This window comes from Anguilla rostrata, chromosome 6 (assembly GCF_018555375.3).
Source record: "Anguilla rostrata isolate EN2019 chromosome 6, ASM1855537v3, whole genome shotgun sequence".
Lineage (NCBI taxonomy): Eukaryota > Metazoa > Chordata > Actinopteri > Anguilliformes > Anguillidae > Anguilla > Anguilla rostrata.
In genome coordinates this window covers 53,002,278-53,027,125 of record NC_057938.1, presented here as the reverse complement: position 1 = coordinate 53,027,125, position 24,848 = coordinate 53,002,278, and the positions used below count along the sequence as shown (strand labels likewise).

The 24,848-nt window shown below is 51.0% G+C and overlaps 1 protein-coding gene across 1 annotated transcript in view; it reads left to right on the top strand.

Annotated features, from left to right (window-relative positions):
- The window catches only part of utrn (utrophin), a 195,696-nt gene that overhangs the window by 71,755 nt on the left and 99,093 nt on the right, over positions 1-24,848 (top strand). Inside the window, exons 52-53 of the mRNA XM_064341251.1 lie at positions 2,321-2,475; positions 3,149-3,338. Of these exons, the coding sequence (XP_064197321.1) occupies positions 2,321-2,475; positions 3,149-3,338 (345 nt within the window). The remainder of the gene's footprint in view (positions 1-2,320; positions 2,476-3,148; positions 3,339-24,848) is intronic.

Here is a 24,848-nt window from a genome sequence, read left to right as displayed (position 1 = left end):
GTCATTTTCGACTGCAAATGTACTAATGTTTGTCCACCTGAGAGTTCCCTAAAGCTACAGTTGACTCCTGTGTCCTCGTGTCACCACCCCGATATTTAAATAAAATGGCGGTTTTCTGTGCCAGTGTGTGTGTTTGACCTGGCTCCATCACACATAGTCCATTACACGATCCCATCTGGTTATCAGGGCCCACGGACTTCGCGTTTCAGCTGCCCTGTGATTGGCTTTTGTTGATGATGAGTCGTAAAGTGAGCCATTGCGAGCGGATATGATCACGTTCGATGTTTCCCACCTCGGGGGCTCGATCGCAAAACGCTTGTGGTGTCCGAGCAGAAGATGGTGCGATTCCGTCGGTGAACAGTAGAGGGCGCTTGAGTCTTACCGTCGTCTCTGGACTGCGTCCCATCTCATTAGTGTTTCGGGGCTGAAAATCCGCTGTGACTTTGGAGCTCAGACTCCATAGGATTAAAGCATTTCATATGCCAGAACCATTAATAATTGGAAACACATAAATCAGATTGTATTAAACTAAAAAAATGATATATATATTTGTACCACAAAATGTAATTGACATTTTCCATTTGTATGAGTAATTTTGAAAACGTTGACATTTACAATGTATCGATGTACAAAGTAGGAGAAAAAAAAAAAGTCCTAAGAATTCACTAAACATAATAAGTAATGGTAAAAAGGATTTTAAAAGGTTCTTAACAATACTGTAAACTTTAAACCACACTCTCCATGGGTTTACACTTATGTTAATGCAGTATTCTGGCAGGCTTTTCTACAGTACATATCTACATAATATTCAGAGCTTGGCAATGAGGTAACCGTTTCATTGGGATCCTGGAAAGCCGTTTATAACAGTCTTCTTGGCAGCAGTCGCCGTCTGTAATAAAATGCGTATTCTTCATATATTCAGTCATATTGAAGTCTTCCCCCACGCATAAGCAATCCGGAGCCTCACACAGAGTCTGGATTTCTATCGGATATAAAAGCTTTGAATAGGAAAGGTTTCCCAAATTGACTTACGGCAGGGCATTCGTACCGCATCACGCATAAAGACAAGCAGCTTTTTTCATTTATCGTAAATCCAAAAGCAGTGCTCCAGTGTGCTTTGCCAGATGTAAATATATTTGTCCTAGTTTGAGTCACGGTCAAAAAACTTTTTTTTTTTTTTTTTTAAAGCATGTAAATTATTAAGTTTTGTGCTGCAGCGATGGCAGAAATCTGGACGCCGGAGTAGTGAGACTCAAATTCACGGCGCAGAAATTCGATGAGACGCGCGGGTCTTGCCGCGATGTTTATGGAGTTTTGGGGGGGAGGTTCGTGCCTGGGATGAATCTGGCCGTTGCTTAGCGCCCGGGGGCTTTCAGTTGAGCAGGTTATCTGAGTGCATTATGGGTAGAATAAGCTCTGAGGGAACACAGAGTCATTAACACTGACCTTGTGTGCCTGCGTTTCGCCTGGAGCGGTCTCCGCCCCATTGGACAGGTGAAGGTCAGCTGACTACCCCAGGCTCACCGGACACAGTCACCCCCTCCTCTCTCTCCTCTCTCTCACTCCCCCTCTCTCTCTCTCTCTCTCTCTCTCTCACTCTCACTCTCACTCCCTCTCCCTCTCTCTCTCACTCCCTCTCCATCTCTCTCCCTCTCCCTCTCCCTCTCTCTCTCTCTCTTTCTTTCACAGTCACACACACACACACACCCACACATACACACACTGTCACACAAACACACGTGCACACATGCTCACACACACTCATGCACATGGACATACGTGCTCATGCACATGCACACACACACACGCAGACACTCACACATGCACACACACACACACACACAAACATCACTCAGGGTTTATGGGTGCCGCAGACAGCTGGCACCCGAGCGTAAACAGGGAAAATCTGGCGAATGAAGCGAAATGGGGGATATTGAACATAACCTTGAGCGTTTAAAGTTCGCTCACACTCGCATTCATATTCACTCAGAAGACTGGCCGCCCGATCAAGGCCACGTCTGAACAATTAAAACCGAAACCTGCCTGCTTATTAAATCAGATTACATTGTGAAAAGACTCATAAAAACACACACTAAAAGCAGGAGGAATGGGGGTGGTGGTGGGGGGGTGTTTTCCTGATGTTTCTGAATATACGAAGGCCAGGGCTGGTGATGGGTGAGGGGAAACGGCTGAGCCATTTCTCTGCCGCGGTAAGGTTGTTTTTGGAAATGTCTCGGGGCGGAGGGCGGGGGGCTGGGCACAGGGAGCGGCTGAGGTGATGTAATTAAAATGTGTTTATGTTCCCCCCCCCGCCCCCCAGGTGTTCCTGCAGGACCTGAGCAAGGCCCAGGCCACCGTGGGCTCCTTCAACCAGCTGTCCGCGCAGCTCGTGCAGGAGTACGCCGACGACGACACCAGGAGGATAACAGAGGTCACGGAGACTCACAACATGGCCTGGAACACCATTAACAACAGGTACACACACACTATACACACACACACACACACACACACACACACACACAACATGGCCTGGAACACCATTAACAACAGGTACACATGCACACTATACACACTCTACAGACACACTCACACACACACACACACACACTATACACACACTATACACACTCTACAGACACACTCACACACACACCACGCACACACACTCACACACTCACATACACACACACACTATACACACTCTACAGACACACTCACACACACACACGCACACACACACACACACACACACATACACACACACACTATACACACACTCACACACTCACATACACACACACATATGCTACAGACTCACACACACACACACACACACACACAGCATGGCCTGGAACACCGTTAACAACAGGTACACACACACACACATGCACGCATTCACACACACACACTCCCGTGCAGTGTGGGTTTGGGGTGCATTGAAGTTTGTTTGTGTTTGGGGCACAGTGTAGATGCGGTACGGTCAGGGGACGGTGAAGTTTTGGTTGTGATTGGAGTGCAGTGACGTTGGGGTACAGTGTAGATGGGGTGAAGTCAGGGCCCGGTGAAGTTTGGTTGCGTTTGTAGCGCAGTGACGTTGGGGTACGGTGATGTCACAGACCGCTCTCTCTCTCTCCCTCTCTCCCAGGGCCAGCGACCGGCACGCCTGCCTGGACGGCGAGCTGAAGAGCCTGCAGGCCTCTCTACGGGAGCTGGAGGGCTTCCTCAAGTGGCTGCAGGAGGCGGAGACCACCGTCAACGTGCTGGCCGACGCCTCCCACAGGGAGGAGCTCTCCCAGGACTCCGCCCACATCAAGGAGCTGAGGGGTCAGCTGGAGGTGAGCGCCGTGGTGACGACCAATGGGAATGTCCGAAGTTTGCTGGGACCACTGGGCCTCTGGCAGTGGGCGTGCCGTTTTATGGTGTGTGTGTGTGTGTGTGTGTGAGTGACCTTATCAAAGGTCAGAATTGAGATCTGAGATTGCTGCTTCCTCCAAGTTGCCGTGTGTCCGTCAGATGCTCCTGATGTAGCCTGGTGGAGTTTATCGCTGCTGCGTTCGGACCGAAGGCGTTCGCTGGAAAACTCGATAAACTGCGGCGATGACACGAAAGCCGAGCGTGTCATTGTCATTCCGCTCCGCGGAAATCGAATCTTTAAAAAAATATATGCGGCGAAACCCGCGTTTGTCAAAACCGGTGTTGCAGAAATGCTGATTTGGGATCGGTTGTGTGGCAGGAGAAATGGTCTCCTCACCATGAGGCCTGGGGGTGTGGGGGGGGGGGGGGGACCTGGCATCGACCCTGTCCCGTGTTCCCGTGTCGCGGTGTCAGTCGGGTCGGGACCCGAGCCGATGAAGCTCTGGGTTCTCGTCCCGCTCGTTCCTGTCCTGATATTCGCGGTCCCTCTTCCGCCCGGGCGATCAGGCGCTTAATTGCGGCTAATCGCTGCCTTAATTGAACTCGTTTAGCCAGCGCTCGCAGCTGTAAGTACGTTAGCCACTGAAGGATAGCTGCAGAAGCTGGACCATGGCGCTCCAGGACATGACTAAGCCCCTGATCTAAAGATACAATTTTACATAAAGCACTTACTTAATACGTATGTATATACACACATATATACGTACATTCTTGCATATATACTCGACGACATAGGGGCGACATAGCTCAGGAGGTAAGACCGATTGTCGCAGTCGAGGTGCGGTCAAACCGCCTGGCATGTCAAGTGTCCTGAGCAAGACACCTAACCCCTAACCCCTAACTGCTCTGGCGAATGAGAAGCATCAATTGTAAAGCGCTTTGGATAAAAGCGCTATATAAATGCAGTCCATTTACCATTTACCATACTCACATACGCACATACAAGCATATATACATACACAAATACATACACACATATATACGTACACGCATTCGTACACATGTACCCACATACGTACTTACATGCATACGTACACACATACACGCAGTGCTGGAGTTCATGCTGGCCTATTCTGCGGAGTGCGCGTTAAATGTTTAAATGCGCTGGTTTATTTAAGAGACAGCGGTTTTGCAGAGATGGGTTATGGAGATGCATTCCATTTTCTGCTTGTATAGTTTCATCACTATCTCCGTGCGCGCGTGTGTGTGTGTGAGCCCAGAACGCGGGGTGTGGGGGGTGCGGGGTGCGGGGGGGCGGGGGGGGGCGGAGCTCGTCTCTCTGGCTGAGCAACATCATCTCCTGATCGACCCGGCTAACGCAGACCCTGCTGTCAACCCCGCCATAATCCCATTTTCATCCGGAGAAAAAAAAAACTCACAAAACACCGCTTTGGCTGCCTTGGCTGGGGACTCTTAGGCTGTGAGGGGTGAGCAGGGCTGCTGGGTTGTTGCTGATGAGCCTGGTGAGCTCCAGCATGGCTGTGTGTGGGAAATGCTAATGGTTACTGAGCTGGGAGAAAGCTATGGGCTGTGGTGTGGTGGTGACCACGTTCTGTCTTTTATTGTGTGTGTGTGTGTGTGTGTGTGTGTGCACGCGTGTGCATGTCCATGTGTAGCTGTGTGTGTGTGTCTGTGTGTGTGTGTGTGTCTGTGTGTGTGTGTGTGTGTGGTTGTGTGTGTAGATGGGTATCTGAGTGTTTGTGCACACCATCTTTGATAACCTTACTGGCAGTGTATCTGTGTTGAGAATGCCCGATGGTTTTACTTTCACCAGTAGCCACTTTGCAAAATCCGGAAAACCCTGTACAAATATAGAGCTATGATTTATCATCCGCACTTAACCTTAAAGGGAAAATGACATGCCTCATCTCCGAGCTATTTCATTTATGCGCACATGAGCTCTGTGTTTTTATATGTGGAGTCTATATGTATCGGATACTGCTATTTCAGAGCAGGGTGCTGAGCCCTGATTGGCTGAATGCTCTGTGATGTAATCCAGGTTGGAGTTAGAATGCCAGGCCGGTAACTGAGACTTCACCGTCAGTGGAGGCTGTGGCTGTGAAACGCACCAATTTATTTTTGTGTGGTCATCGCTTCTTGGAGGTGACATTGGTGCGGGGGGAGACGGGGAAGAGGGCGGGGGGGATTCAGGTTTTCCTGTCGCGAGATTGGTCGCGATTTACACATTTTTCTTTCACGGAGCGAAAGAAAAATGTGTGCGTTGCGCGCGAGCAAGAAACGGTTCCCCCATCAATCAGCGTCAAACCGCGAACACCGCCACCCGCGCGGCGGCGGCAGCAGTGCGGCTCACAGGTGTTACTCCGGCTTACCGCAGAGGATGATTAAAATTCGGGGACCGTGGCGAATCGCGGCGGCAACGCGGGGATCTCGCCGACCCTCCTTTAACCTGGCGGGTGCGCGGGGTGTTGTTTCCGCGTCCCAGGCGTTGTTTTAATTGCGGGCTGGGCGTGCGTTCGTTCGTTCGTTCGCGTGCATTTGCATACATTTCCATTAAGCCGTCGTAGCAAGACGCTCCTTCCCGAGCGATTTACATAAGCGCGTACATGGAGGTTCAGACAACAAACAGATGCTAGGCCATCAGGCTCGCAATCTATAGTCACAACTCAGTACGCACACCTGCTCCATAACTTTAGGTGTCGTAGTAACACTACTGTGAGGATGTACTGCTCTACGGAGAAAATGTGTTTGCGGTATAGCCTTAATTTGAATGTTTCATAAGATTTTCTTATTTAGCGTAGTGGGAAATGTATTTCAGTGTTTCATAATTTTCAGTGATTTATAAGTGTTGTAAGTGATTAATGTATGGAAGCTCATACTAGAATTTCCTTAATAGAATTCTAATTTCTAATAGTAATGTAGTTTAGGAGTCTCCAAATGCAGTTTCTGTAATTTTATTTTTTAATATTATTGATGTTGGTGATTTTTACATCTACTTAATCTGAAGTTCCCCCCTGGGGAGAATAAAGTTATTCTATTCTATAAATGATGGTGTGTATCTGGTGTAGAAGTTTTCTGTTCTGCGTAAATTTCAAAAAAGCAATTGATGGTCAGATTGCACATGCACCATCAGGCTGCCTCCAGATTGGACCGAAACACAGCACTTGTTTGTCTTTTGATGTGCTGCATAGTTTAAATGTGCACAGGCGTTCCCACGGTTACCGGAATCCCCTTGCAAACCCACGTGCCCGTGCGTAATCACTGTCGGCAGGGAGATCGGGGGGGGGGTCTGTGTGTGAGTCAGTCAGCAAGTGGCGGGGGGTGACAAACGCACGGACAACCTGCTCGTGCCATAATTAACGCGTCTCCCCGGTAAAAAACCGCGAAACGAAACGAAAAGCCAGCGCTGCATTATTCAGCGGGCGAACGCGGTACTTATCCAGGTCAGGTTTGGGGTTGAAAGCCGGCCGGCTGGCCGACGCGGTCCCTCCCAGCCCCCCCCCCCCCCTTCCCGCCCGCGGTTCAGAGAGCTCTCGCCGTGTTCCGTCTCTCCTGACGTCACCCCCCCGCGCTAATGGGAGGGAGTAAATCCCTGAGGCGCGAGATGAGCTCGCTAATGCAGCAGCGCCCGGATTCGGCCCCCCCCCCCGAGTACGGAGACGGAGGACCCCCGCGTACTCGTTCTCTCTCGTTTCTCACCCTCTCCCCTCCTCTCTCTCTCTCTCTCTCTCTCTCTCTCCACTCTGTGGGATTGTAGTAGGAGCTCTCTCTCTCTCTCTCTCTCTCTCTCCTCTCTTGCAGTCGTGTCAGACGATCAGCTTGTCCAGGACGCCAGAACTGGCGCCCTCACTTTGCACATTGCTCTCTGTCCTCCTTTCTCTCTCTCTCTCTTTCACTCCAGTGTTTTCTTTCCCTCTTTCTCTCTGTCTTCTGTTTTCTTCTCTCTCTCTCTCTCTCTCTCTCCAGCTGGAGAAATGTCATCCTGTCTTTTTAGTTGAAAGAGCAGCTGTCGGGGCGTGGGGTTTCGGTGAGGTTGCCAGAGCCCCCCCCTTTCCCCCCCATTCGAGGGGAGCTCTCCTTTTGTCTCCTCTGTCTCCCGGTGTCCGTTCCCCTCTCTGCGCTCGTCTCTCTCCCCCCTTTCTCTCTCACTCTCTCTCCTCCGTGTCTGCTCTCTCTCTACCCCCCTCCCTCTCTCCCTCCCTATCTTCGCTGGCCGGTTCTCTCCTGCACACACTCTCTCCCAGCAGCAGCAGCAGCAGCAGCAGCAGCGGTGCGCTGCGTTCTCCTCGTCCTCCTCATCAGTGGAAGTTCAGGCGTTTCTCCGTCAGTCTCTGCGTCCGCGACTCCGTCCCGGGACAGCGTGGGGGTTTTGGTTTTTTTTATTGCCCTGCTTCCCGTGAACTCTGACCTCTCGACGCCTCCCCTTCCTCCTGCTGCGACCGCTGACTCCTCCTGCTCTTCCTCCTGATTCCGAGTGTGAGTGAGCGACCGTGTGTGTGTGTGTGTGTGTGTGACAGTGACTGTGTGTGTGTTTGTGATTGTGAGTGAGCGACTGCGTGTGTGTTTTGGGCATATGTGTGAGAGAGAGTGAAAGTTTCGCACTTCTCCGCGTGTCTGCATTTGCGTGTGAGAAAGTTTGAGCGTGTGAGTTTCTGTGTGTGGGAGAGTTTGTGGGTGAGTGCGTGTTTGGGAGTGTGTGTGTGTTGTGCGTGTGAGAGTGAGTGTGTGTGTGTTGTGTGAGAGCGAGTGAGTGTGTGTGCACGTGTGTGTGGGTTGTGTGAGAGGGTGTGTGTGAGTGTGAGTGAGTGCGTGTGTGTTGTGTGAGAGTGAGTGAGTGTGTGCGTGAGTGAGAGTGTGAGTGAGAGTGAGTGCGTGTGTGAGTGTGTGTGTGAGTGTGTGTGTGAGTGAGTGCGTGTTTGAGTGCGCGTGTCTGTGTGTTTGGGATTGTGAGCGCGTGTGAGTGAGAGTGAGCGCGTGTGAGTGAGTGCGTGTGTGTTTGGGATCGTGTGCGTGTGAGTGAGAGTGAGTGCGTGTTTGAGTGAGTGTGTGTGTGAGTGCGCGTGTCTGTGTGTTTGGGAGGAGCCAGCGCGGGGGGGCAGGAGCATGCTGAGGGAGGCGTGGGGCTGCTCACGGTGCCGGCTCGGGGACTGGAGCGCCGCTCGCGCTGTGCCATGCTAATTCTGCGGCGCCTGCACAAGTCGGGAAAGCTTAGGATGATGGCGGTGGTGCGGAGCTCCCTGCAGAAAGTGGTGGTCTTCCTACACCGGCTCCAGAGGATGGCCATCTCCTCCCCCCGCTACCACAAGCTCTGCAAGGTGAGCCGGCTCGCTCCCTTCACCCGTCCACCCATCTCACCCATCTCACCCTTTTACCCGTCTCACCCATCTCACCCCTTCATCTGTCTCACCCGTTCACCCGTCTCACCCTTTTACCCATCTCACCCCTTCACCCATCTCACCCCTTCACCCAACTCACCCGTTCCTCCGTCTCACCCTTTCATCACCTCACCCTTTCATTTCCTCACTTTCGACACTGCCGGCGAGCTGTCCGAATCTTCAGGTGGTGTTACCGCTCTCTCGTACGGTAGTATTTGCTTGTTCTCTTTTAGTTGTGAGCAGGCTCCAGGGTTTTAATTTATTCTGTCTCGTTCATTAGTTTGTCGGCAATGAGTGTTACATTTTGTTTTGTTTTGTTTTGAGGTACTTTCTGTTAGTTGTGCGTTTTTTTCTGTTAGAAATGTTTTGAAATGTTTCGGGGTAATGCTCTATGGTTTTTCTCATACGGTCAGTGATGGACTTCCAGTAAATCATCAGTGAACTTCTGAAATAAGTCGCTGGCTCTGCTCAGTGAATTTAACTTTTGGTCAGATGGGCACTTTGCTCTGATGCAGTGATGCTCAGAGCTGTGTTAATTACTCTGCTTATGGTGATGCTCAGGACAGAGTTGTTAATTATTATGTTTATGGTGATGCTCAGTATTATTTACAGAGCTGTGTTAATTACTCTGTTTATGGTGATGCTTAGTACAGCGTTGTGTTAAGTACATGGTAGGGTGATGTGTAGTATGGTGTTGTGTTAATTATTCTGTGTTTGGTCTTATTTACAGAGCTGTGTTGAGTACACTGTGCATGGTGTTGATAGCAGCGTTGATGTGGATTGGCTGGGACTGTGTGTTGCCGTGGTGAAAGTATCACTGGGCTTGATTTTAAGTGTTCTGTCAGAGCCCTGGTCCGTGAAGAAGGAGTTTGAGAGCGCGGGGGGTGAGGAGTTGGGGGGGGGGGGGCGAAGGCACCCACAGCAGTTTCTCAAAATGACAGGAGCGGCAGCGCAGGAGCGGGAGCGGTAACAGGGTGGGTGTGGGGGGGGGTGAGGAACGGTATAGGAGTTGACAGGAGGGTGCTGTGGTCCCACAGCTTCATTCCTACTGTACCCCCCTCCCCCAAAGCTCTTGGCAGGTCCAATCAGATCATTTGTTCGACTTTGAGCATTTAAAGGTGAACTTCCCACAGTCTGTATCGGCAGACCTACCTGAGGGGGGGAGGGCTGTCTCAAATTCAATCTTTATGTCGATTTTTTTTTTACCCTCGAGCCTGTAATCCACGTTGAGGCAGTGATAAATGTATCTACTGCCCCCTGCAGGGCAAGTCTCCTTGGCTCTATTAACTCCCCTGGGTAGTTCCATTTCTCTTGACTTGATCAACACCCCCAGGGTAGTTCCTCGACTGTTGATTCAATTAACCACTACTGGGTAATTCCATCATTCTTGACTCAATTAACCCGCCTGGGCGGTTCCATCATTTTATAATTGATTAACTTTTGAGCATGTTCATTTTCTATCGATTAACTACCCCTGGAGAGTTGCATCGTTCTTGGCTCGGCTAACCGCCCTGGGTAGTTCCATTGCTCTTGGCTCGGCTAACCCTCCTGGGCAGTTCCATCCCTCTTGACTCGATTAACCCTCCTGCATAGTTCCATCGCTCTTAGCTCGGCTAACCCCCCTGGGTAGTTCCATTGCTCTTGGCTCGGCTTAGCCCCCTGGGCAGTTCCATCGTTCTTGACACGGTTAACCCCCCTGGGTAGTTCATTGCTCCTGGCTCAGCTAACCCTCCTGGGTAGTTCCATCGCTCTTGGCTGGCTAACCCCCCAGGGTAGTTCCATCGCTCTTGGCTCGGCTAACCCCCCTGGGTAGTTCCATCGCTCTTAGCTCGGCTAACCCCCCTGGGTAGTTCATTGCTCTTGGCTCGGCTAACCCTCCTGGGTAGTTCATTGCTCCTGGCTCAGCTAACCCTCCTGGGTAGTTCCATCACTCTTGGCTGGGCTAACTCCCCTGGGTAGTTCCATCGCTCTTAGCTAGGCTAACGCCCCCCCCCGGGTAGTCCATCGCTCCTGGCTCAGCTAACCCCCCTGGGCAGTCCATCGCTCCTGGCTCAGCTCGCTCCCCCTGGGCGGCCTCCGCGGCCAGTGGGACGGAACGCTGAGCAGTAAGGCTGTCCTGTCCTGCTCTCTCAGCCGCGCTAGCTGGCCGCTTGTCACCGGCGACGTAGCCCCGACCCGCTCCACAGGCCAGAGGTCCGTGTTTGCTTAATGAGAATTACTCAGTAATAATTACACTGCCCCCCCCCCCCCCAGCGGCTGTGTTGTCGGCTGGGTTGGAGGGGTGGGGAGGCTCTGTGAAGTGTAAACAAGCGCTCGCTATCCCGCTGGAGTCGCGCGGTTTGATATTGTGACCACCCGGGGGCGCCAGCGTGTGCAGGACTGAGGGGAGGGAGAAGCGGTAGGAGCAGCAGCAGCAGCAGCAGCAGCGCTATAAACGCTTCCCAGTTATCGCCCCCCCCCCCGGCCCCCCCCGCCCGTGCCCCGAGCTCACCCCGCCGCCCGCTGGAGCACAGCCCCCCCGCGCCCCGCCGTCTCCGCTCGCTTGCGCCGGGGTCGGGAGCCGCGGACTCGGATTCCCGCGCTCACGAGCACCTGGGACGCGTAGCCCGCGGCGCCGTGCGTTCTGTTTATCTATTTTACGGCCGGGATCAAACCGCAAACCGCGCAAAACAACGTGGCTCTGATCAGAGCCGTGAAGACAGGATAACGCTCCCCCCCCCCCCCCCCCCCCCTCGTGCTCGTGCATCTTCCCGCTAATTAATCCGGTTCATTTTTGAAGGATACGCTCGTCTTAATCACCTTTCACTGCTGTAAACATGACGGTTCTTGTTTCTTATTTATGCCCCCCCCCCCCCCGTCAGAGCCCCCCCCCCCCGCTTCCCATTCCGCCGTGCTGTGAAAGCAGCACGCGGAGCTTCTACTCCAGCCGACAGTGAGAAAGCGGACCCGCCGCGGCTGCTGTCACACGCCGTCCCACAATGCATCGGGGCTCGGACCCTCTCGCGCTCCCGCCCTATTAATAACCGCCCTGCCGAGCCCGCGCGCCCCGTTTCCGTGGCGATGCTTCGCGGGACGGAGTCTCCGTGGCGATGCTGCCTCTGGGGGGCTCGCTGAGGGAGAGGAACACCAGCGTTGCCGCTCCGGTGTTTAATAAAAGGGGGGGGGGCAGAGTTTTTTGTCCCGCGCGCAGTAGCGACCCCCCTCCCCCACGCTGACCGCCATTTGCATTCCTCTGGGGCCCCGCGGGTCCGGCGGTTTAATTGCTGTCATTACCGGTGCTGAAGGGCACCCTGGCCTCCAGGGGGCGCCCCGTCGCTTTGTGTCCTATTAAATCCCCCTCACCCTGGCACAGATCCGCACTACACAAAGCCGGTCGAGAGTCAGTGTAGGCCCCGCAGAAACACAGCAGGCAGGGTGTGTGTGTGTGTGTGTGTGTGTGTGTGCTGGGCAGAATTAGGTCGTCCTCCCTTGCTTCTCATCCTTTAAGAATATGGCTCAACATGGCCGCCTCGTCGCCGTTCGAGCCGACGCCCACCTTCCGCTGCCCGCCCAGTGACGCGTCGCGTCACGTTACAGCCACTTAGCGGACACGCTTATCCCCAGAACAACTGACGGACGAGGAGAACGTCTGCGTTCATCTCGGGAATACAAAAGTGCCGTATCGCCAAGAACGCGCAGAAGGCCCGGCCTGACGAACAGCAGTTTGCACCGCGGCTAAATGGAAAGGACCGCTCGACCGATGACCTCACGCGGCCGCGCCCGTGACATCATCCTGAGAGGACGTCAGCAGGAGAGAGAGAGGAATAAAGAAAGAGCGGATATCCAGAGAGGATCAGGGGCGAGGCGCGTCGTGGAAGTGATCTCACAGAACGGGTAACCCGGGCGACGGTTTTTCCGACGCTCACGCCCGACGAGGCCACGCCCCCCCGCCGCCCTCCCATTGGCCCGTTTACTTGCGCCCCTCTGAAGTCTGTTTAATCGGCGTAATCGCTGCTCGTTTCTTCTTTTTATACGATTATGTCCCCGGCTGCTATTGAGCAGCACATCACGGCGGTATCGAGCAGCGTGAGGAATAACCACAAAACTGCCAGAGGAGGCAATTAGCCCCAGCGCTGAGCTCCGTTCCGTCGGGGCCCCTTTTGGGTGATTCACAGCCCGCCCCAGAGGCCGCCGGTGAAAAGGCCCTCGCGACGCGGCGCCGGGGTGGGGGGGGGTGGGGGGTGGGGGGGGGGGGGGGGGCGTAATCGGCCCTTCGGGGGGCGGCTAATTAGCCTGCGCGGTCCACTTTGCTCAGGGTTAAAAAAATTTATTTATAAATGCAAAGGGACGACAGGGTGGGGGAGAAAATGGCTGTAGGTAGCCTCAGATGCCAGTCTAAAGCCTAAATCCAAACCTAAGCCTAAAGCTAAATCTAAGCGTAAACTTAAACCTAAATCTCAACCTAAACTTAAACTCAAACATAAGTGTAAAACCTATGCATAGACCTAAGTCTAAATTTAAACATTGTCAGCAGTTCTAAAGGGGCGAAGGGGGCAAAAGTAATATTAATCCCATAAGTATTCACTCTGAACCGGGATGCTGGAAACAGACTCGCCGCAGAAAAAGAAAACGCTGTGATTGGGCGGCCTCGATCCTGTCAGAATAAGCCCCGCCCCTTTGGCCCATTTACCCCAGGGGTCAGCAAGGAGGAACTTCTCGTCCCCTCATGAGACCCCCCCCCCCCCCCCCCCCCCCCGGACACAGTGTACCTACAGCAGAGCCCGAGGAAGAAGGAGCAGGAGGAGAACGAGGAGGGAGAAATTAAATAAATAACAAAAAAAAAAAAAAAACTGGATCATTTCGCCTTTTTTCTATTTCTGGTGCCCGTAGAGCTACGTGGGAATTGCTCAGACGGAGTCTTGGCTTCGACGCTCGCTAAAGTAGGCTAAAGAGACGCAGGCCGCCCACCGGCAGTATCCCCCCCCCCCCCCCCCCCCGCCCCCCTCCCTGCCCCCAAGCAGGAAACCCGAGTTAGCGCCGAGCCTGTTATCAGCGAACCGCTCGCTGTTTTAAAGCTGTACCTGTAGGATGCGGCGCCTGGGCCTCTGATCTCTTTATCGATGTGCTCATGTTCACCATGGGGAGTGTGGTGTGGGTGGGGGGGAGGGGGGAGGAGGGGGGGGCGACGAGGGGGGGGGGGGGCAGGGGGGAGGGGGTGAGTGGTTGGAGCCAAACCCCTTTTCCGCGATCAATAAGATGGCGGCCGGCTAACGAGCTGGAAGCACGGCCCTCGTTAGCGGCCGCGTTCGTATCCTCGAACCCGCCAATCCGCCGCGGAGCCGAGCGCGAGTCAGAGCGCCAGGATGCATTACGGCCTAACGCTCGCCATTATTCATCCCGCTATCGAGTTTTCTGTGCGATCGATGCTCATAAATGGGCCAATGGAATCATATTCGGGGGTGGGTGGAGGGGCAGGGGTGGGGGGTGCAGGTGTGCTTTACATTCTGGCCTGGTCGTACTGTTTAGTTGGGGCCAGAATTAAGACTTTTTTCTCTGTGATAGTCAGGCAGGCTGTTAGCTTTGTGTTGTTTGTTCCTGACCTGCAATTACACAGAAACAAGTTCAGGCTGAACTTTATCTGGTGGGTGGGGGGGGGGGGGGGGGGGGGGCGGGGCGGCGGGGGTTGTTGTTATGTCTTGTCCCCGTTCACCTTGGAGACACAGAAAGTAATTTTGGAAAGTGGTATTCTGGTTAATATTGATCCCGTGGTAGTTTCTGAAGTGCAAATGAATCATATGAATATGACCTAATTGGTATGCAGAAGCTAACGAAATTGTCTTTACTTAATTCGTTTTCGCACGAGGCCCTCTTAGACTTCTGAGTAGAATCCTATTGAATATTTCTGATGCGATTTCTCACTCCAAATGTACTCATGCAAAAAGAAATATTAACAGAACGGTTCACAGACGCTGAGGAAGTGAATAGACATCTTTACTTCCCTCAGAGGACCTTATAAGACTGCCGAGTAGAATTGTTCTCAGGACGGGATTTGCGTTTCAGGTTCGCTTGTGACGTCACGCACGGCTTGACTTTAGACAGAGAGAGGAGGCTGAGCTAACGCGGACGCGTCTGTTGCCCCCCCGCGTTCGGGAGACTCGTGCGCGTCACGTTCCACGCACCGTTGGAAAAGGGCTGTTTGCGTGCAGCGCACGATTGGTCTAATTCGGAACAGACCGCGGGGAGTCACTGGTGCCAGACTGTGTCGCCGAGCTGAAGTAAACAGTTCGGTCTCGGTGCAGTCGCAAAAAAAAAAAAATGCGAGAAAAGAGAGGAGAATAATTGCGTCAGCGCGAGGTTAAAATAAATCAGGCTAAAAATAAACCGTAATCTCCCGGAGAGCAAAGCAGCTAGGAGCGCGATTAATTAGCGGATGGCTTGTTTTTTTGAGAGGAAGACGGAAAAGATGTTTTTGGCGACTTGTCGGTATTATGGCGCTACAAGGCACAGTCGCACGAAAAAAAACCAAGATCTTAATAGCAGGCGAGAGGATTGCGGATTCTAAAAGGGCAAACTCTTATCCAGCTCTAGCAGAGCTTTTACGAACTGAGCTCAGTTAATCTCTGCAGAAAAAAACCCATCTGGAGCACAGCAAACAACTGGCTTTACCCGCACTTAGGGCTCAGTTCATCTGAGCACGTGGGAGGCTGTCCTGCCCTTGTTTGCGCGCGTGTGTGTGTGCGCGCGCGATTGTGTGCTGGGGAGAGATTTGCATATGGGTGGCTCTCATCATTCACGTAATGAAGCTTTTAGGACAGCATTCATATTTCAGTTGCTTTGAAAGCCTATTTTAGAGTAGTGCTATCCAAATAGTGTAATTTCTAATGACTACTAGTACTACTACTAATAAGTAATAATGAAAAGCATGAATACTGTATTTGAATAGGTCGTGGTTATTCATTAGCACTGCCGATCCACTATTTTTTTCCTCCTGTTGCTCTGCAGGCAGCCCTTTCATATCAGTTAATTTAATCAAGCGTAATCCCTCTTCAACCAAGGCCGACTGCAACGAGGGCATATCAGCCAGGTAGAGAGAGAGAGAGAGAGAGAGAATGAGACGGAGAGAATGAGAGAAGAGGGAATGAGAGGGAGAAAGAGAGAGAGGGCATGATAGGGAGAAAGAGAGCTAGAGAGAATGAGAGGGAGAAAGAGAGAGAGTGAAAGAAAGAGAATGAGAGAGGGAATGAGATGAGAAAGAGAGAGAGGGAGAGGGAATGAGAGGGAGAAAGAGAGAGAGCTCACAGTTGAAAACTGCATGCTGTGGCAGAGGACAGAGGGTGGATGAGAAACCCCAGCTGTGCTGAGATCGATACTGCAGTGTGTGTTTTTTAAACACCTCTTTCTGGGAGCAGTGAGTCTTGCAATATGGATGTTCCTTGGCGTGGGGGGGCAGGGGGGTGACCCAGGTGTGGTGTGCAGAAGCTCAAAAAAACAAAGCAGGCCTTCAGCCTCGTTCTCGTACGCCGCCGCCCCCCACCCCCCCACCCCACCCTGCTTCACCGTCGGACCTGGACGTCCGGTCCTAAATAACACGCGGGACGGCGTCGCCGACGGCGATCAGTCCTGCGCCCGCGAACGCGTTTTACTCCTTAATCAATTTTCATTCCGCGCGGCGGGAAGCCGCGGGAAAAGCGCTGAGGTCGGCGCTAAAGTTGTCGAGCGGGGACGAGGGGAGATCACTCCCGACTCGGCTGTGTGTGACGTGATCGGGGGGATCGGGGGGGTCGGGGGTTTGGTGGGGGGGGGGGGGCAGCGTTCTGCACCGGTGACCACGGGCCATTACCACCACAGACGGCTCTTCCGAGAACGAGCAGCAGTTTAACACGCGAGAAGTTCGCTCTAAACCACAGACCTTGTTACTGAAAAGGCCTCCATGCGTGCTGACCTTGTTGATGGTTGAAGCCAAGCAGTGGGTTGATTAGTTGGTACCAGTGAGGAGATTTGATATGGTCACATTCTTTCTGAATTGCAACACGTGTATTGATGTGCAAGTGTCCCTTTATACCGGTATGAGTGAGACGTGTGTGGGCACATTATGCCTTAAAGCTGATGAAGGGCATCAAGCGATGATGATGATGATGATTATAATGATGACGAAGATGGTGTTAATAATTACAACGTTGACGATGGTGCTGACGGTTACAACGTTGGTGACAACGTTCATGAGGATGACGGAGGTGATGTTGATAATTGCGTCGGCGAATGTGGCGATATGCTGCGGCTCATGACGATCATCATCATCATCATGAAAGCAGAAGTGGAGGGGGTGGGATTTGCATATATTAAAATGAGTAATAATGACCTCTTCCACTTCTCCAGTTCTCACTCCAGGAGAACAATCCTCACGCGTGTCACGCTAACGAGGAAACAAAGAGCGCTGGAGCCCGTCTTCGCAGAACACCCAAACCCGGACCTTTCATGACATTAGCAGGGCTATAAGCCGCATTAGAAACCAATTATCTGCGGTCTTCAAGGGAGATGTGGGGAGCTGGGGTGGGGTGGGGGGGGGTTAAGCTGGGCATTAATGTGGCAGCTTTCCTCGGAACACTGGTTCCCACAGAGAAAGAGCGGGGGGATTAGAAACGAGTCAAATTAGAGTTCTGTGACAGGAGCGGGAGGGAGAGGCGAGGAAAGAGGGAGATTGAGTGAGGGGGGAGACAGGGAGGGAGGAAGGGGGAAGGAGAGATGAATAAAAAGAAAGGGATGGAGAAATGGGAAGGGAGAAGAGAGAGGGGGGAAAGAGTGAGAAAAGGAGAGAGAGAGGGAGAGGTAAGAGCCTGTTTGTGTGCAGTCACCTGGACGGGAGTCTCATAGACCCCTCCATTCCACTCTTCAAAGAGATTCCACCTGGTGCATTTCTACCGCAAGGGTGCACCATATACAATACAATGGTTCTTTTAGCTCCCTGAATGCACTTGAAGGCTAATTAAGCTAATTAAGAGAAACAAGCCGTTCCTTGTTTCTCTATCAGGTATCCAGGTGATCTTTGATAAAGACACGCCAGCCTTAACAAGGCTGCTCTCCTGAATGGATAAATAATAAAATAAATAGATAAATAAGTAGATGCATAAATAAACCAAAGGGCTTCCAGTCCAAAAGTGAGATTGATACGTACGACCTTCAGTCCTCTCCAGTCATTGTCTGGAGGAGTTTTTTTATCTTAAATAGATGTTCAGTGATAATGGCATTGACAGCTCGGGATATGTTTTCATTAAGAAGCCCTTGGGGAAGTTATAAATGTATTTGCGAGTGTGTGTGTGTGTGTGTGTGTGTGTGTGTGTGAGTGCGTGTGTGAGTGTGCATGCGTGCGTGCGTGCGTGCGTGCGTGCGTGCGTGCGTGCGTGTGTGTGTGTGCCTGCGAGCGAGTGTGTGTGTGTGTGTGTGCGAGAGAGTAAGCTATTTGGCAGTCTCGAGAGGAGCTCAGTGCTAAGCGACCGGAGCAAAGTGTCATAAATTATCTCTGTCTGGTGGCATTTCCTGGCTTAAATCATCGTCTAGAAAAAGCCATCAATAACTTTTTTTTTTTTTTTAGCAGCAGCACGATCTGCACCCAGCTGGTGAGATTAATTTTGTGCCTCTCGCTCACCTGGATCACTTTTTTGCTCTAAGATTGTTGTTCGTCTGGTCTGACACCGCCACCTACACCGCCCCCCCCTCCCCCCCTCCTAATCTGCCATGCATCTCACTGCTGCCTCCTCCTCTTCCTGCGCGACCCTTATATCAGTCCCCCCAGTAATGAGGCCATCCCACCACGGCACTACAGTTCCTGTGCGCCACACGCTGTTTCTTCTGCCTTGTGGGGAAATGGAACGCACTGCGATATTCTGAAATAAAAACTCCTATCAGGGTGTCAGAACACTTCAAAGTATGTGTCAGTTATTTAATAGCCATTTTCATTGCTTTTCCTAATTATGCAGCGTATGGATATATTTTTGAATACTTTGCTGTGAAGCATGTTTTTTCGAAATATATTGTGACGTATTCCATTTGTGCTGAGCTTCCTCTGAAGTCTATATGTGGGAGGGATCATTAGACTCTCTCTCTCTCTCCCCCTCCACCTCTCTCTTCCTTTCTGTCACTCTTTCTCCCATAGCCGCTCTCTCCCTCCTGTACCCCCCTCTCTCCTCCTGTCTCTCCACCTCTCTCTTCCTTTCTGTCACGCTTTCTCCCACACCCTCTCTCTCCCTCCTGTACCCCCCTCTCTCCTCCTGTCTCTCAACCTCTCTCTTCCTTTCTGTCACTCTTTCTCCCACACCCTCTCTCTCCCTCCTTTACCCCCCTCTTTCCTCCTGTCTCTCAACCTCTCTCTTCCTTTCTGTCACTCTTTCTCCCACACCCTCTCTGTCCCTCCTTTACCCCCCTCTTTCCTCCTGTCTCTCCACCTCTCCTTTCCTCTGTCACTCTTTCTCCCACACCCTCTCTCTCCCTCCTGTACCCCCTCTCTCCTCCTGTCTCTCCACCTCTCTTTTCCTCTCAGTCACTTTTTCTCCCACACCCTCTCTCTCCCGCCCCCACCCGTCTCTCTCTCTCTCTCTCTCTCTCTCTCTATCTAAGTAGCAGCTCTCCTCAGGTACCGAGCAGGGAACCCTATTCTCTCTCCTGCGCTTATTCCTTCCTTGCGTGGCCCAGAATGGGACCGGAGGTGGCGGAGAGGCTCGACTCACTCTTTCATGTCCGTTACGCATCCTTTCTTTTTTTTTTCCCTTTCTTACTTTTTGGAACACAGGAATGTGCCGGCGTACGTCTGGCCTGCAAATGCCATAGCCCCCATAGCCCTGAGATGATTGACAGATGGAATTGACAGGCGAGCTCAATACGTTTGCAGCGTCCCGTGGCAGTGACCTTCAGTTTGACGGCCCGGGGGGGGGTGGGGGTTGGGGGGGGTGGGGGCTGCCAGCCTCCGCACACGCTGGGGCAACTGCACCGGAAAAAAAAAGTTAACTTCCTGGATCATTTACTCCAAATGCTACCAAGCTAATAGTGCTAAGCACATTCGTCCCGAGAGGTTTTTTTTTCAGGAAGTGGAAGTGCCTTGCCAGCCAGCTCACAGCCCTAATGCAGAAGGAATTAAATCATTTAGCTTTTTTAATATGTCCTGGAAGCACAAGGCTATTACGTGGCGATGGGAGTGGACTTGCAACCAGGAGGTTTCATATCCTTGGTGCACATTAGGCCTGAGCGAAATCACTTCTGGTGATATTGCCGTATGGAAGCGTATCACATTACATTACATTACATTATATTTATCTGGCAGACGCTTTTATCCAAAGTACAATAAGTGCACAGCGAAGGTCACTGGAACACTGACGCGATATTATTTTCATTTATTAGCCACCCTGGCTAGAGGTGTCTGCTATAATGTATATAAGTGCCAGGACTCCATAGGGGAGATTATGTACCTTATTGTGCAAGCACCAAATTTCACACACAGGTAATAAAAGTGTGTGTGTGTGTGTGTGTACACCTGTTCTGTAGACCTGTTCTGGATCAACTAAAAAAAACCCAAATATGGTTCTTTCAGTCAGTTTATAAGTTTCTGAAAGCAGGAAGAAGTTTTGTCCAAGCCTTTTTCTTCTCTGTTCAAATCTGGTCCATCGTCTGTCGCTACTGTTTCAGTAGAACCGTAAGTGATAGACTGTCGTTATACATTTATTTCCAAATCAATCTGCTGGCTCAGCAGCTTGTGGCCTGTGGTTAATTAGATGATTAATTTAGATGATTAATACTCCGGGGCGGTGTGAATGCTTAATGAGAGGCTTCAGAAGGTACTCAAGGTCCGGTGACCTCGTGGTGCCGGGTTAGAGGAGGCTACAGGTTACAGAAGGTAGGCCAGGAAGTTAGCAAATTTATAGCCTGTTGTGATCAGAGAACTTGCTTGTAGTCTGCAGTGCATCATGGGAAGCGCTGATGTCATAGAACCGAACTGAAAGTAGTTCGTGTCTTTGGTTCGAAGTTTTGGTTTAAAAAGTTTAAAAGCAAAAAAAAAAGAGGCGTCGTTGTCTCCATTTGCCGTGAAAGGCTGAGAAGTTACGGGACTGTTTCCCTGCTCGATGCTGAAATGCGGCGCATCTCAACCCTGGTGCCGGGGAGCCAAGGCGTGTGCTGGTGCATGTCACATCCGATCTCTTAATCAGGCTCGCTGAAAGTGTGTTCCACCATAATTACGTGGTTGAACGTTTTCTTAACGCAGTTGAGGCTTGGCTTGTTGCCATCTGCTGCACTGTAAGTAAACTCCGTTAATTTTACACAAATGGTTTCAGCTTTCCACGCTCTGGGCAAGTGGGAGCCTGTCAGTTTGTAACCGAATCAATTAAAAATGGAACCTCTTTGAATTGTAATTATTTGCCATGTCGTACATATAGCACAGTAAATTTAAAAAAAATATGTTGGTCTGCCAGATTTAAATTCCTGGGATGTGAATATGGGATAATTTGATAATAAGGGTAATTTCTGATATAATGTGGATTTAAGAGGGTAATTTGTCCTTCATTAGGTTTAAAAACAAAGGTCAAATTAAGAACAATTAGTGTCTAATTAAGAACAATTAAACAGCTGATTACAATAGAGAGCGTGTTACTGTGGTTGGAACAAAAAGCAGAACACGCAGTGGGTCTCCGGGACCGGGGTTGAGAAACACTGCCTGAATGTAAATTAACGATGAATGAGAAATTGAGCAGATTTGATGCTAAATTTGAGCAAACCGTTGTCTATGTGACAGTGATCGTGGTGTGACCGCGGTAATAAGAATAGTGAAGTTTTTTTTTCCAGCACTTCGTCAGCTGCCAGGCTGAAGTACATGATTTTCCCTCCCTTTTTTTTTTTTGCACATTTTCCTGGTGTCTGTGATCATGTGAAAGCTTGCGTGAGTTTCTCATGACGGGTGGATGACAGAGAGAGAGAGAAGAGGGAGGGGGGGAAAGAGAGAGATGCTGAGGGAGACGAGAGAGAGAGAGAGAGAGAGAGAGGGAGGGAGAGAGAGAGAGAGAGAGAGGAGTAGACGGAGACGCTCGGCGAGGCAATCAAAGTTACCAGGAGAACGATCACACCTCGTACACGGCCGACAAATTTCCGCGGAAGGAAGAGAGAAACCCTTTTTAAGAGCGCGGCGCCCCCCCGCCCCCCCCCCCTTCCCCCTTTTTCCATCCCCCTCCCAGAGAGCTAAATCAGGATCCTGTGGCTTTTTCATCTCTCCCTCCTGCAAGCGCGAGCCGTCGCGCGCGGCGAGATCGCGGTTCACATCTGCAGTCAGCCTCCCAGAACCGCGTTTCCCAGAAAGCCTTTCAACTAGGGTGCTTTTACCCCGGCCTTTGATTTGCGCCGCTCCTCGGCTGAGTGCCACCTGCAGCTGCCTAATTGCCTTCCAGCGCATCGGAGATTACGAGGGAGAAAAGCAGGATTTTATTTTTATTTTTATTTCTATTTTTTAGTGTCTCAGGCTGTTTCTTAGTAATTTATTTTTACTTTTTAATTTTTTTTTATTTATTTTGTAGTTTGGCGCACTTCAGGTGCATTTTGTACCCCACGAGGCGGGAAAAACACATTTGTGTCCTGGGGTTAGTTAGTTCTGGAAATGCAACTTCGGGTTGAAAAAACTGTCGGCTTTTGTCTTGCCCTTGTTTCCCCGGCAGTTTTGTCGAACTTTTAACGTGAAGGAAACGTCTTTTGAGCGCTCGATGTGTGGATGCTAAAACACGCCCGGTCTGCTTCGTGTCGCTATAGATACGTCAGTCTAATCTACAGTGTATACACAGTTGTGTCCGGTTTTGAAATACAAACTATAAAATACCAGTGTTGTGAGGCCCCCTGTGGTGGAGGCGGGTGTTGCACCTTGCGGACGCGTAGCGGTAACTTTTTGGGGGAGGTGCACGAAGAGCGCTCTGAACGACCGCGGGACACGCGTGACCGCAATCTTGCGTACGCCGGTGCGGAATTTAAATTGAGTGTGTTTCCAGCCTAAGGCCGTAAAAAATGTAAGGGGGTGGGGAGCGTAGCCCCTCAGGGGTCACAGTCCGTCTCGCGGCTTCGCTCGTCCGGTGACGGCGCGTCGCCGGGGGCAGCGAGCTTTCGGGGGCGGGGACGCCGCTCGCCGAAGTGACGCCGTGACCTGGGACACGGCCCTCGTGCGGAATCTGCCGCAGATCTGCTTCCGGGTGAAATTAAAATGTGGGTTGCTTGCATCGTTTAAAAAAATATATATATATACACAAAAAAACAAGCTCAATCTGAGAAGTAGCAGTGGCAGGCTGATGCCATCTTTCAGACGAACGGCAAATTTTAAAAACTCGCTGATTCCATGAATCATAAATGCTATGAGTGTAGAGAGGTTATGATTATAGATTACTCATATGGGGGGAGGCTGTGCCCCTCTCTTTTAATTAAAGTTCATCTTCAGTAAACGACTTGGTTATTGCATGCTTTTACATCAAAATTCTGTTCTTGTGTAATATTTATATGTTATGTACTTTTCCATCTTTTTTCAGTCAAAAGCCCTTCCGTCATTTGTAGATGGCATTTCAGCGCAGCTGTTTACTGGAAGCTGAGATTAATCTCGCTTTGGTTTCCATTGTTGCCTTTGGCATTCGGGTGTCTCTGCGATTTGAAGAAAAGGGTCTGCTTTAAAAGAAAGGGAGAATGAATGTTACTGTGCGGAAGAAAAGGAAGAAAAAACAATTCCTTCTTCTCCTTCAGAGCTCTTGACCTCGGTAAAGTGTGTAAAACACACTCTTACAGACGTCCTTGTTTGTCCCCCTACGAAAGCGTTTTAAGACCGCCTCGTAAAAAGATAAATATATATATAAAATCCTGCAGTAAACCTGCTGAAGACTGTTTAAATCCTGTGCGTCTTTGGTGGGGGGTTTGCTGGGGGGAAGTTAGCCAATAAAACGCAAAAGTGGGAAGCGAGGAAGAATCTGTTCATCACTTAAATTGGTAAATATCTGCAGGTCATACTTTACTCTGCACTGCATGAATGGGGAGTTCAAAAACATGACTTAGCCCTGCCAGCACCGACTACAGGCTGTGATACCACCTCCTGAGCAATGACATCAGCTCTTGAGAAATGACATCACCCCTTGGGGAACGGTACAAGAGTTGTCTGCTCTCTAGGCTGGGGGACCTTAGCTTGGTGGCTGATTTTAACTGAACTGTGTGGCAAATGGAAAAGGTGCTTTTACAGCTGGGGAAAGTGTCGTCATAATCCAGCCAGTATGCCTGCTTATCATGCAGGTGTACAATCTGCAATCTTTTTTTGAAATTTGTTTTTAAACTTACGAGATTGCTTCTTTCCTTTTTGGTGTCATGTAACGCCAAGGAACAGATAGGAATCAGCAGTGGAAAGTCTGGGCTTCATGTCCTGGGGATTTAGGGGGGAAGGTTTCTGTGGAACTGTATTATGGGCTGTAGATATCGCACAAACCCGCCAGACGCTGAGCCAAAATCAGAGGTGTGCGTGTGCGTGTGCGTGTGCGTGTGTCTGTGTGTGTGTCTGTGTGTGTGTGTGTGTGTGTGTGTGTGTGTGTGTGTGTGTGTGTGTGTGTGTGTGTGTGTGTGTGTGCGTGTGCGTGTGTGCGCGTGCGTGCGTGTGTGTGCGCGCGTGTGCGTGTGTGTGCGTGCGTGCGTGTGTGTGCGTGCGTGTGCGTGTGCGTGTCTGTGCATGTGTCTGTGTGTGTGTTTTTTTTTCCGTATATTTCCTGAAGTGTTCTGATTCACCGTGCACATCCAATATGTTTTGCGCAGATTTCATATTCAGCGACTTAAGGGTTTATGTGACGCTCACGCTCGGTACGCTGCGTTATAATCGCATTTCGCCCGCAGATTAAGTGCTTATTTTCCAGGGGATTTAACATTAAGATGCTAATTCAATTTAGGAGGTGAATTTAAGTTTTTAACACTGCGCAAGCCTGCAGTCGTGTGTTTATTGGGGGGGAAACATGTCTGCTTAGTCAGGTTGTCCTGATTATGTCTCCCACATTTAGCTTGATTGATAGTTATGACGCTTGTGGCCTACAGGTGTGTGATTTAACAGCAAGCGGACGTGAATCGAGTGATTTTGCCAGGGTTCGA